Source organism: Lissotriton vulgaris, chromosome 3_1 (assembly GCF_964263255.1).
Source record: "Lissotriton vulgaris chromosome 3_1, aLisVul1.2, whole genome shotgun sequence".
Taxonomy (NCBI): Eukaryota; Metazoa; Chordata; class Amphibia; order Caudata; family Salamandridae; genus Lissotriton; species Lissotriton vulgaris.
The window spans coordinates 1,353,167,411-1,353,181,947 of NC_141689.1; the positions used below are offsets into that span (position 1 = coordinate 1,353,167,411).

The 14,537-nt window shown below is 43.7% G+C and overlaps 1 protein-coding gene across 1 annotated transcript in view; it reads left to right on the top strand.

Annotated features, from left to right (window-relative positions):
• The window catches only part of DNAH6 (dynein axonemal heavy chain 6), a 2,460,712-nt gene that overhangs the window by 240,887 nt on the left and 2,205,288 nt on the right, over window positions 1-14,537 (top strand). The window contains exon 7 of the mRNA XM_086961829.1: window positions 11,307-11,430. Coding sequence (XP_086817955.1) covers window positions 11,307-11,430 — 124 coding nt within the window. The remainder of the gene's footprint in view (window positions 1-11,306; window positions 11,431-14,537) is intronic.

A 14,537-nucleotide genomic window follows, 5' to 3' on the forward strand; every position in this document is an offset into this window, starting at 1 on the left:
AGGAATGGTGAGGCGGGGTGGACAGGGTGGGTAGGGAAGTAGACAGATGACTGAATAGTGAAAATACAATAAAAAAATATATAAAACCACTTACCTTGCCCTCACTACATCGCCGACTCGGCAATACGGCGAGGGCATGGTAAGTGGTTTTATTTATTTTCTATTTTATTTTCTCTATTCTGTTGTCCTTTGACTCCCCTCCTTGCTCCACCCTGACCCTGCCCCACCGCCCTACTGCTCTTACCTGCACCGGCTGCGCCTGCTAGGATTATGCATGTTCATAGCTTTTCAAGGCAAAAGCCTGAACCATGTTCACATCTTTAAAGTAAAATTTCCAATCCAAACAGCTCCTGTTTCTTGACTTGAGCAACAGGCTTGCCATCCTAACTTGCTTGCAAAATGAAATCCAGTTTTACTCCAAATATCACTTTTCCATTCCATATGTCTAAATTTTGTTTCCACCATTGCAACTCTATCTCTGCATCCCGACTCAGAACCACTATATCTCCATATCACAGACCTCTGGATAAACCATATCAGTTGTTGCAATGCTCGATAATGCAGTGGACCTGGAAAAATCGCCTGAATTGACGAAGACAAGAGGCCAATCACCCAAACTTATTCCCTCAATATTGCCTTGTGTTTCATCAACAAAGTTTTCGCTTCCTGCCTTATTTTTCTGACTTTCTTTTTCTGTTAACTGTAGCTGACAAGATACTGTGTCCAGTACAAATCCCAAAAACTCCACACTCCGTGTTGGAGTCAAAATTGGTTTCTCTAAAGTTTTCCAGCATATCCGGTACCAGAACAAACTGAGTTCAACTCATACCACTCCTGTCCCATTACCAGAATGTTGTACAGATAAATTATCATCCAAACACCCCTCTCTCGCAATTATCGAACTACTAGTTTCAACACTTTTGTAAAACACCAAGGGGCTGCAGATAATCCAAACAGCAGCCAATGAAATTGGTATAAAACACAGTTCCACCTCAATTGCAGTTATTTCCTGCCCTCCTTTTCTATTTGAATTGTGAAGTAGGTGTCCTCGAGATCCAAATTAACCAACCAGTCCTGCTCCTGCAACACTTCTCGTAACATGTGCACCCCTTCCAATTTGAAATGTCTGTACATTACATACAACTCTAATTTCTTAGATTTATAACTGGCTTCAAACCCTTGTCCTTTTTTTTCCACAAGAAAAAGCATGCTTGGAAAACCTTTCTCTTCTTCTGCTACATCTGCTATTAGCTTTTTTGCTAACATCTGTTTAAACCCAAACCGTCACTATATTCTCTAACTCTTTGTTGAATACTAACTTGTTTAGCTCTCTTACCTGATAAGGCTGAGTTACAAACTCTATTTGATATCCTCTCACATCCACATATCTTTTGTTATTTGGCGCCACTGATTGTGGAAAAACTTTAATCGTTCCACATTTATGGGGATAGAACCAATAGACATCTTCGTCCTCACTTTGACCTGCATTGGAGGTTTGCCCTCGTCCTCTAGACAATCTTAATCCTCCTCTACTTCCCTTTTGGGAATAGAAACTTCCTTGACTTCCTCCGGATCCATAACCACCACTTGCTTGGTAGCCTTATTAGTAGGTCTTACAATTAAGGCTCCCTGTTTTCTGTTTACGGATTTTTACAGATAAAAACAAACAAAAAACAATGTGTTTTCTGTCAGCATTTATCTTAACAAATGTTTAAATACAGAAATTGTGCTTCTTCTCAGTGACTCTTTGTGCTGTCTTTCATGAATTTAGCCCAACTGAGCAGATGAACGGCATGGGAAATTAAAAAAATAGGATGAAATTTCTTTAAATAACAGCATTTGTCAACATACATTTGTCATATAATACTAATATTTGCCAGTGGATGTACTGTTATATGATATTTTGCAACTTAAATAGCTAAAACACAACAGACATCAAAGTATGACTGCTCATCTATCATTTAAATGAATATGAAAATGTACAGTTTCACAACTACACTTATATGCAAAACACAAAATAAATGTTGATAAATACAGATAAAATGGCCAAAGAATAAATATGGATAAATACTGACGTAAATGTAAAAAAAAAAAACCATAAAATCGGGAGCCTACTTATAATTAGTGTGGCTGAAAGGTTGAGCTGTCCAGAAAACCTACCCCTATTAAAAATTCTGTTGATGTTGAACTGCTCCTTATCCAAAATGCTGAAATGATGTACTTTCCCATGGAATTCACCATAACTTCGCTAAATAAAAGGCCTTTGATATCCCCACTTGACTCTCTTTTAGCCAGATGCGCCACTTTTGGATTAATGAGCATCAGAACCGTCTTTTGGTACTCAGCTAATAAGCTTGTGTTAACATTGCCTAAAAAACATATAATGCATTGGCACCAGCCTCTCAAAATTCTGATCCTTTCCATCTGAAAGGGACAATTAGTTATGGATTCCTCACCTTAGAATTACCCCCAGGCGTCAGACTGGATCAAGAGAATTTTTCTTCAGCAGTACTCCTGCGTGTCAGTTATGTGCTGTCGGTTGACTCCACGTTCGTAGTTGGCTTGGGGGTCGCTGGAATGACGTTGTGGTATCTACTTAGACGCGCCCCTGAATTAATTTCTTTCTTTTTCTGCGCCAGCCAGTGCAGATCTGGAGAGAGCGGTACCTCGAGTCACTTTTTGACTTTCTTTTTACGACTTTTTGTTGTTATCTTTTTGAGTCGTTTGACTCTTGGTGCATGCAGGGATGTCCTGTGCTCGAACCGGCTTCAAGACTTGCGACTTCTGTCGCAAATTGATGTCGGTAACAAACCTGCACCTCGTGTGCTTTTGGTGTTTGGAGCACGACCACTACCCGAAGTCTTGCTCCGACTGCCGTGCCATAAACTCAAAGGCTTTGCTGGAGCGGTCGCGAAAGGTTCTCGACGCCCGGCAGTCCGCTCCACGCCACTTGAGGTCCCGGTCAAGAGGGAGGTCGTGGTACCGGTCACGGAGCCATCACCACTCATCGTCGAAGCCTTTGTCTTCGAGTAAGTCGAATCACAAAAAGAAGGCGAAGAAGCATCGTCGCCCTTCACGTTCTCCCTGTCCATCAGCTGACGTGACACAGGTTGAGGAAGGTAGTCGTCTGGCTCTGCCTGCGGGGTCAACACTGAGCTTTCCTCCTTTTCCGGGAGCAGGGGTGACCCCTGCCCAACTTTGTAGTTTTTACGAAGCCCTCCACTCGATCTTCAGGCAGCCCGACTCAGCCGGTGTAACTTCAGTCCCCGCGGACACAGCTGGGGGCTCTAGGCCTTCGATGCCGGTGGCTTCTGATCCTTTCAAAAAGAATTACCTGGCCACCAGTTTTGGAACTGCTAGTTACTCATGCAGATTTGGAAATACAACACATCACGTCATTGCATTTTACTTTCTCAGTTGTATTAATTCAACTTAATTTCAAACATCCTTTCATTTTTTTTGAAGCATGAAAAGAATACACATTTCATTCATTTATACATTCCTCATGAATAAATGTTAATAAACACAAAAAAAACTGGACAATTCAAAAACTTAAACATGACGACAATAAATTCAAATCTAACGATTAATTCAAACAATTACACCAGTCGGTGATTCAAACAATGCCTGTAGGCGCTATGACATTGAGTATTGTTCAGTTCGTTGAGCGCTTCAAACAGGTATACTGCGGGTACAACTTTCTCTGGAAGTGATTTGCTCTCGGGGTATATTTCATGTAGTGGCACCCTCTCTAGAGCTTCAATTAATGTGGATCTCTCGCAGGCAAAATATTAGCATGCCGACGCGTTTCCAATCCCCCTCTGCCTCAGGGGATTATCATCAGGGCTTAGACCACGGTGTAATCTTATCTTCTTTGCTGAAAATCAATCTCCTAATAGTATCCTCTTAGACACTGGAGTCTTTGTGTTTACTTGCGATCACTCCCACCTTGTATCCTTATTTGCGATTTAAATTGAGCCAAAATACTTCATTGAGGGTTTTACATTCCACCTTGTGAATGTTATAATTCTTTTTCAGGGGATTTCTGGCTCTTCTTAACAGGTTATGACTTCCTGATGGAAATTTAGGCTATACCTATCTTAAAGGTTTGTTTTGGAGGCGATCATTTTTCATCCTTCTGTTTAGACTAAACAACCCCTTTGACCCCAAGTGTAGGAGAGTAGGGTCTGCTTCCTATGGTCACCCCCACTTTTTGCTGTGATTCACTGGTTTTACGACTTTGGTGTGGCTGTGGGCCTGCTAATCAGACCCACAGCCCAGCTGTGCTCTCTCTAAATTCATACCATGTAGTTTAGGTGCATACCTAATTGGGTATTGGGTCACCTTTGTCAGCCCCTGTATAGTGTACCATAGGTACCCAGGGCATAGGTGCATCCAAGGCCTACCAGGGGCTGCAGCATGTATTATGCCACCCCTGGCTGGCCATCCAAAATGACACCACAGGCTGATCACTCAGCTTGGGCAAGGTCGTGTAATCACCCCTTGCTTAGATATAGTATTCCTATATCTACCCTTATATATAGAACCATATATACCTATAAGTCACTCCTATGGCAGGCCTTAACAATCCTGAAGGCAGAGTGCTTGGTTTTATGTGAGATGGTGCTCTGGCATGAGCTGAGCCTGTCTACAGATTTCAGAACCATGTCCTTATAGCTGTTCTATGATATAGCCATACCATATACTCTTAAGTGCATTATAATCCTCGCGGTTAATGCTAACTTTGGTTTGGCTTTATCAAAATATGTTGTGTAAGGTGTCAAACACTTTGGAATACTACCCCCGCGAGGACTAGCGGCGGGGGTAGCATTCCACCCTTCTAGAGGGAGAAGACATGTAGTTGTAGCTTTACCCGGTTAAAGTTAAACAGAGCCTCAGCATCACAAAATGGATGCTGCTGCCACAGACACAAGTCTGGCCTCCTGCTGCTGGACGAAACCCCGGCAGGGGAGTCCTGGGCAATAGGTTTCCTGCCTTGGGAGGTGCTAGCACCTCCCCAGTCAGACTTTTAGTGTATTGGGGCAGGGAGGGCTGAGAAATGAGACACTGCCTGGGGCACACAAGGTGCACCATGCATATTCCAGTTCAAACCAGTTGCTGGGGCACTCAAGCCCCAGCTCTGGCGCAAAACTGGACAAATGAAAAGGAGTGTAACCACCCCCTTCCCAGGTTCCACCCATAGGAGGGACCTAGCAGGTAATCCAGCCCCTTAGATTAGTATAAAGCTAGGAGCTGTGTCTAGAGACATTAGATTATGCTGGAAAGAAACTCTGAAACAAACTCTTGGACCTTCGACGTTCCATTTCGACTGGAAGACTGAAGACTTCTCCCTTGTGGTCAAGGAGTGACCACCCTGTGCAAACAGGCACCATCAGTAACTTGCCGGTTTGCTTTGTCGACGCTCCCGCCGGAACCCGAAGACTTAGAGATGCAGCCTCTGGACTTCCAGACTTCTCTGACTCCGACCCACATCCACAGCTAAGCTGAGACCTGTGGCGGACACGAGAGACGTGGGACGGGACATCCTGCAGTACCTGCTTTTTGCTACCTGTGCAGCTTCTGAGGCGTCCTCGAAGTTGTGCATCAGGGTTTGAGAAGCTCCAACCCCGAGCAGTAAGTGCACCGAAGCTCAGCCCTCCACAGTCCACGAGTGCCGCGTGGGGCCTGCGCCTGCATTTCTCCTCGATGAGTCTTCATGGTTGCTAGCCCGTTGGCTAGGGCCCTCATGAAGACCGCTTTTTGAAACAACACCGCTTGCCTGGTTGCTCCGGGCTTGCTCCTGCTTTCCTGTGAAGGGGAAGCTCTCCAGACCTTGCTGGTCTGCGTGTATTGCCCTTCCTGCGTGTATTGCCTTTGCCAAGGCTTGTTGGGTCCAATCCGGATACCGACACCGCCAACAGCTAGATCCTTCGTGGGACAGTCTTTATCCAGCTCCTGGTCGTCGTTGACGCCTCCTGGTCCACGTGGCTGCAGAGACAAGCTTCACCTCATCGCCTGATCTCATCTCGACATCGCCTGGTTCCTTCCTGGCCACTGGCTAGTGACCCAGACTCTGTCTCCTCTGCTTTCAGGTTCTTTACTGCTCCGATCCACCCTTGGATCCATCCGTACACTTTCCTCCTGATCGCCTGCAGCACTTTCTTGCAGCTCTCCATAGAATTGATCGACGAAACCCGACACGAAAGGACACCTATGCACCCGCTTCCCTGGGTGAGGTAACTCAAGTACTCTGGTGCTCCCGTGAGTAACAACTATCCAAGTGCCCTAGTTTAACTGGGTTTTCCTGTAGTCCACCTGGAAGTGTCCGAAATCTCCTACTTTGTAACTTTTACGTTCCCATTGAAAGTCTATGGTAACCCACGTGTGTGTTTAGACACTGCACACGCATCCTATGGGACTCCTACTTCCTAACCTTTGGTAGTTCAATGTAGCCCCAGCGATTTCCTAGGCCCTAGGCCTACTCACCTTTCCTGAAGTGGTTCTTATAACACTTACTTAGTATATGGTTCGTGAGGCCCCTAGGGCAGAATTGTATTTGTGCAACTTATAAGATGCTTATTGAGTAACTTGTGCTGTATCTCGAACTCTGACCTCATAAAGAGTGCAGATGGGTTGTATTAGTAATAAATACATATATATTTGATATATACCTGTTGTGGTGTCCTTTCATTTGGTATTCAAGGGATTATTGTTGGTAAAACAATTGGCTTCACATGCTCTCTGAAGTATTAGCCTAAAACTGCTTTGTCCATGCTACCACTAGGATAGCTGGTCTATAAGGTTGACTTTACAACCATCGCCATAAGTGTTGTTTGGACTGACACAGGGTGCCCACTAGAATAGTGGACATCACATATCAGGCCAACTTCTCACACCAAGTACTTCCCTAATATTAAATCTTGTTTAGTAGAAGTGCAGTTGGGAAAGTCCACTGCCTCTATATTGTATGCACCCAGTATTTCCTAAAAACCATGGATCTAAATTCTTTGGATTCAATTTGTGATTAAAAGCGCCCATTACAGTGCTCTGGGCACTCTAAAAGGCTATCTTTCGGCCATTTCGGCCTTTCTGCGGCTTCCTGACCAGCCATCTCTTTTCGAGTCCCCTATTGTAAACCGCTTCATTAAGGCAATTACTCACGTGTATCCTCCAACTCCTTTCGTATTGCCTCAGTGGGACTTGAACCTGGTTCTGACCTATATTATGTACGCTCCTTTTGAGCAGCTTCATAACTGTCCTCTCAGAATTCTGACACATATAACTGCCTTTCTGGTCGCCATTACCTCTGCTCGCAGAGTGAGTGAGCTTCAGGCTCTTTGTTCAAAATCTCCTTTCCTGGCTGTTCATCTGGACAAAGTTGTTCTTTGCACTAGGCCTTCTTTCCTTCCCAAAGTGGATACCTCTTTCCACATAGGACAGACCATCATTTTGCCCACCTTCTTCCCGCACCCTTATAAAGAGGAGGAGAGGCTCCACCGCCTGGATCCAAAACATGTGCTTTTATTCTATCTGGACCGCACAAAACAATTCCGGGTGGATGACCAGCTTTTTTTTGGTTATGTGGACGCCAAGAAAGGTTGGGCCGTGCAGAAACGAACAATCTCACGATGGGTTGTTCTTTGCATCAAAATCTTCTATTCCTTAGCGAAAAAGGAACCTCCAGTGGGGTTGCGGGCCCATTCCACCAGAGCAACGGCAGCCATTACTGCTTTGGGATGTGGAGTCCTCCTTCATGACTTCTGCCAAGCAGCTACATGTGCTTCTTCGCATACGTTTACCAAACACTACTGCCTGGAAAGCCAAGTCCGGAGAGACAGCTTCTTTGGCCGTTCAGTTCTGCAAGACTTTCTGGTGTGAGCTTAGTTCACATACCCACCTCCGGGGTTGGCATTGCTGGGGTATCTATCCTTAGGTGACGAATCCATAACTAATTGTCTCTTTTGGATGGACAAATTACTTACCTTCAGTAACGATATATCTGTGAGAGACATAGATTAGTTATGGATTCCTCACCACCCCACCCATCCTCCCCGTTCTGCGAACTGAGTTCTAGGGTAAGGAAGTCCCCATCAGGGCCCTAGTTTTGTGCACCAGTGGTCAGTGCCTTGCATGGCTCTGCACTTCTGGCGTGGAATGTCGTGCAAAGAACTGACGTCAGTGCGCAGGGGTGGCATCTAAGTAGATACCGCAACATCATTCCGGCAACCACAACGCCAATGACGAAAGCGGAGTCGACCGATGCCACCTACCGACACGCAGGGGCACTGCTGAAGAAAATTTCTCTGGATCCAGTCTGACGCCTGGGGGTAATTTTAAGGTGAGGAATCAATAACTAATCTATGTCTCTTATAGATATACGTTACCGAAGGTAAGCAACTTGTCCTTTAAGAAAAGCATCTTCAACCAAATTAAACATCCTTGCTAAGGCCCCCAAAACGTCTAGGAACTTGTCCTGACATTGTTTGAGTGAGCATTCTAAACCTTTCCCTGGATCCTGTCCTAACTTGAACAAATAAGTAATAATTTCCATATCCAACTTTGGGGTCATCGTGACTTTATAATCTATGACCGTCCGAGAATGCTTTGCCTTCATCACATTACACTTCTCCTTTTCCAATGGCCTTTTAATCCAGTGTCTAATATACTCCAACACATGCTCCAAAGGCCACCAATCCTTTCCTCAGTGATGTCTAATATCACTGGGATCAAATCGATTCTCCCCAGAGGGTCAGTTACCTTCTTTACCGTCTTTGACTTCTCACCTGAATTATCCCCAAATACCTCTTCATAATTGTCATTGTAGTCCAGATCTAGCACATATTCATCCCAAGTGAATAATCCTCATGTTATCTCCATCATATCTGATGGTATCTCACTCGCAGTGCTTGGCTGCCCCTTCTGCATGCCTCAACGGGCACCCTCTCCATCTGAGCTGCCTTGGACTTCCTTCCTACTTCTTACTAGCCCTCTGCACACCTCATCCTCCTGAGACTAAGAAATACTCATCGTCCTCAACACGAACTGTCTCTCTCTTTCTCTTTTTGTAATGCCTTTTGCCTCTCAGATATGACCTCGGCAGGAAAGAAATCTCGGCAATGTGCAAACTTCGTCCGATATTATATTGGCGTAGAATCTGGACCACCCCTGAGTTGTCACAATATGCAGCAGGGTTTGCTGATGTCATCAAAGCAGACCGATTTCATAAAATCAGATGGTTCAGATCATTAAAATTAGCATTATGTGAACTAGGGTTAAATGAACTGTGGTCCGATCCAACCGGGTCATCCTTCCCATCCAAGTTATTTATAAAAAATCTTTTCTGGGAACAGGTTGAAAACAGGAGTCTCCTTAGCAATAATAATGGGTCTATGACGACTGCTTTCCTTGAAGCTAAGCTGTTTCCCATGTATGAAATGTATTGGGATTTCATAACGAAACCCATGGATAGGAAACTGTTTTTCCAAATGAGGGCTGGCTCTCTACCTCTACGTAACTTAACATCAAAATGGAGAGATGGAGGTCCAGCTATTTGCCCAGTTTGTGGGGAAGGAAAGGAAACGTTGGGTCACTTTTTGTTCTCCTGTTATGCATATTCTGCTCCCAGACGTGTTCGGTTGGCTCCCATGTGCAGAAACCTGGGTACTAAAAGTAGCATGGTAGCTCTACGTATTGTAAAATCTACCTCCTTAAACTGGATTATAATAGCGACTGCAAAGTATCTGGGGTGGGCGTGGGTAATTAGGCAGAGATTGCTAGTAGGGTAACTACTCTCTGCTTAGTTGAACAGAGACTGCTAGATTATCTATTCTCTGTTCCCATGCGAGGTGTCTTATCTGATGAACAATTTTAAAAATTACATTGATTTTTAACAGTGATACTGGATTGCTTTTTTTTAATCTGTCTTTTTATTATATGAACTTTGCACCTTGGATTGTATATAACAGGATGAAATGTAATTCTAATTGTCTTTTTAATGTGTATTGTGCTTAAGTCATATTCGATCTTGTAATTTAATTGTATTTTTTATCATGTGTTTGTTTGTCTGCTTTTATGAGTAATACTCGAATAAAGCACTTTTGAATTGAAAATTGTAATGCCTTTTTAACTGTCTCCTGTAGAGCACTGCCCAACTCCTGAGTAATTATCTTTCTTAATATGCTCTTTTGATTCACCTCACTATCTTGTGACTCCATAGCTATTCCTCACATCTTGGCCCACAGAGGTTATAAACAATCAAATAACCCTTACAAAATTATTTTATAATTGATATATTAATTTTGTCAAAAACCATCTCTTTAAACACAGTCCCACCTAAAATGGTTTGAAAGACTGCAAAAACTGCAGATTTTGCCAAGCCTGATGGTCTCGAGTTTACCGTTGCTAGGTAACAGACCTCACAAGCCTAACGCCTCTAAAATTCGGCCTGATAGTTGTTTAACTAGGCCCAGCGCGCACGCATTTCCTTTGCCTGAGAATGCTTGCCCTCAAGGTCATTGAGTTCCTTCAGCACGAGAGGCTTACATGCGCAGAGCCGCAGACATCTCGCGCAGCTGCAAAAGAGTCTCTCCTCAATGGGCCTGAGCGCGAGGGAGAGAAGTAAACGCTCCTTGCGCTCGCAATCAAAGGTAAAACACATGTGGTTTTTTTTCTAAAAGCCTTCTTCATTCAGTTAAAAACAACACTTATGTTGAGGTTTATTCTCAGAAACCCAGCAAACAACAGAACAAACATACATTTTTGAAACTCTACATGTGAAAACATAACAAATATGCTCTAATCAAATAATAATGTGGGGAAAAATCCTTATAAAAAATCATACCCATAAATTGGGTAATGTAAACAGTCTACCCTTACACAAAACATCCCAATAAATTCTCTATTCACTTTAAGCAGTTCAAAAAATAAAATGTGGATATACTTATCTGACCAGAAGCAGCAAACAAAAGAGGAGGAAGATGGAGGTCAATCAGCATATATGGGACTGAACATTCTATTGTGAATTGTGATGTTTTTAAATTTCTATTTGGAAGCTTTTAATGGTTTACTGCTCAGAAGAAGTAAATGAAAGTTAATGCATAATGCTTGCCTCCTTTCTTGACATACAATTAGCACACAGCTATTCAATACAATTGATACTTTGTCGTAAGAACCTACAAGATGGATGATTAGGTACAGGCTGCTCTGAATTGCGAGTTACTAGGGGACACATTGGAGAGCTGGGCCAGCATTTGCCTTTCCATGTATTTCTTTTCTTTTAATTTTTCTATTATTTGTAATCTTTTCAGGTGGCAAGCCGTTTGGCAGAATTCAGAGAACTGGCCAAAGAAGTAGTCCAAAATGCTTGTAGAACTGCACTACTCGAAGCTGGATTCACTCCTGATGACTATTATTATGGAACAGAAAATATAGGTTTGTGTTACTCTCCTCTGCATTTATTAGGGTATGACTTCCACCCCGAGAAGGCACATTAGATGCCAGGTGCTTCTTACCTGAGCAAGAATGATGAACACCTTTCTACCTGGGTCCTGTGAGAAAGAACATGACATGAATTTCCAGATGTAAATATTAACTTCACATAAACTATTTGTGCCTAAATTCATTTTTAACGTATTTTAATAAAAAGTTCTATATTTCCCTTGTGTATAGTTACTTGAATAGTGAACATATGTCTTTTGCCCTGCTAACCTGCACTCTTTTTGTGTGCTAAAAAAACAATAGATTTAGGCCCAGATCACTGTACTGGGGTAAATGTTTGATGTGGGTCCCATACTCACCATGCCAGTGGAGTAAAGCTAGCCTGGTTGATGAGGGGTGATACCATGAAACTGGTCACAGGACCCCCTATTTCCGGTCCAGGGAGGATCTTGCCTGGCAGTTCAGGTTGGACTGTTCCCATGGGGAGCAGGGTCAAAACTGATTTGTATATGGCTGGGTTTAAACTGCATTGATATGGTGTGCAAAAAAACGATGGATTTAGACCCGGATCTCTGTACTGGGAGTGAATGTTTGACATTGTTTCAGCATTCTGTCCATCATGTGTTCTTTTGAATTTGCCATCCTAAGTGGGAAGGGTATGCCCAGACGTGGGTCCCGTGCTCACCTTGCCATTGGAGTCAAGCTAATCCACTGATGCGTGATGATACCCTGAAACCGGTCCCTAGATTTTTGTTTCCGGTCCAGGGAGGACCTAACCTGGCAGTACAGGCTGGGTTGTTTCCAGTCACGGCCGGCACAGGTAAGAGCGGTGGGGCAGGGTGGGGAAGTTGACCTCCGATGGATAAGTTCAATTAATAAACAAATAAATTAAACCATTTACCTTGAGCTTGCCGCATCGCTGAGTCTACAATGTGCTGTGCCAAAGGTAAGTGGTTTTCTTTTTCTGAAATTTATTTAACTTATCCTGTCCTTAGTTGACTCTCCGGACCTCCACCCCGCCCTGCCCCCACCCCACCGCTCTTACCTGTGCTGGCCGCCACTGACTATTACCATGGGGAGTAGGGTGAAGACTGATTTGCATATTGCTGGGTCTAAACTGGAATGGTATGGTGTGCACAAAAACGATGGATTTAGGCGCAGACCTCTGTCCAGGGGGTGAAAGTTTAACATTGTTTCAGCATTCCGTCCATCATGTGTTCTTTTTGCATTTGCCGCCCTAAGTGGGAAGGCACTGCCCAGACGTGGGCCCCATGCTTACCATGACACTCGAGTCAAGCTAGCCTGGCTGATGAGCGGTGAGACCCTGTAACTGGTTCCAGGATGCTTGTTCCCGGTCCAGGAAGGACCTGGCCTGGCAGTTCAGGCTGGACTATTCCCATTGGGAGCAGGGTCAAGATCGATTTGCATATGGCTGGGTCTAAACAGGAATGGCATGGTGTGCAAAAAAATGATGGATTTAGGCCCAGATCGCTGTTCTGGGAGTGAATGTTTGACATTGTGTCAGCATTCTGTCCATCATGTTTTCTTTTTACATCTCACTTTGAAATAAATCTATATTTATGAAGCATTTCACAAGTACAACTGCAGGGGGTAGACAAGCATCAGGTTGACTTTTTAACGTTTCCATGTTATATTCTTCCAACTCTCTTGTGCTTTGCATACATCTGTTCTTCCAGTTATCACTGCTGCCGGACATGGCTGAAGCGACCGAGGACACTAACTGTGACCCAGTTTTACGTACCTCTCACACAAGGTGGCACAGCACCCAAAGTTGTCATACTGCGATGTATGACATGGAGAGAGCAGGAAAGAGCTACATCTAAAAAGTGCTTAATATGTAAAAAAAGAAATAAGTGCCAGGGCCCTTATCAAGCCACTGAAGCTTGTGCCACCCATTTCCCCTGCCAGTGATGCAATTGATAGTACCAACATAACTACTAACCATCACACTCCAACAAATGTGACAATTCAGACTATTCCATGTCCCTAAAGCTCTAAGAAAGTCTTGGGCAGCAGATATTAGTAATTTTAAGTGTATTTTGAATGAATAAATTAGATAGAAAGTGCCACCAGGCGGCAGACTGTCATAAGTGCTGGTGCTGACAATTAAGCGCCTGAAACCCCCAGCTCAAAATAAGCCCTGGATATGGCACTCTCCCCCTCTCCCTAGCGCCACAGTTAGGCTGCTGAGCGCCACACACATATCTTTGCACCTTGGTGCAAAGATGTTTGCGTGAATCTAGCATACCTTTTGTACTGGAAGGGCACCCTTCCAGTACAAAACACTATGATTAGACTAACTTTAAAACTATTCCTACTTTGTATTTATTTTGTACAGTGCAGTCCACATTAAAAGTGGAAAAAGGTAGGAGAAATAAACGCATTTCTTCTTTTTAATACCTGCTTTCTAGTGGTGGTAATTTTTTTACTCTTGCTAGTAAAATGGGTTTTGCATCATAAACCATGGGTGGTTACACAGAAACGCCCATGTACCACCCATTGAAAGCCCTTTGACGCAGAGTAGTGCAAAGCTTTGTTTTATGTACTTTTTCGTACAAACCTATGTAAATACGAATTTGCATTGCTATGCTGTGATTTGCTTCCCTTGAGTAGCTTTTGTATCTCTCCGATGCAAGAGTGCATCCTATAGCAGACATGGAGCAGTCATACAGGCGTATTAGAGCTGGAAGGTGCCCCATTAATAATATTCCTGTACTGGTCATACACCCACTCCTTCCATTGCTCTAATCGATGGCACCATAGAGTTTTTCATTACAGTGGCTTCCTAGAACATATTGGTCCTGTCAGATGGGTGCTCAGGTCATTGCAGAGAAAGAGAAAACTAAAGACGAAAAAGAATGTGTTCCTCGCCCATGCTTAAAGTGGGGTTGTAAGATACAGTGAATTGTTGTTTACCTCTTTGCAGATTTAATATAGCTTAACTCTCCAGCGAACAGTGCTGTCAAAACACTATGGCTCGGATGCACCTTGTAGGAGGTGTGATGCAAAGGTTGGTGAGACTTGAAAAACTTCAGGCCAGAGGTGCTGGAGTGAGGTCACTTGTTTGCTGATTGATGTAT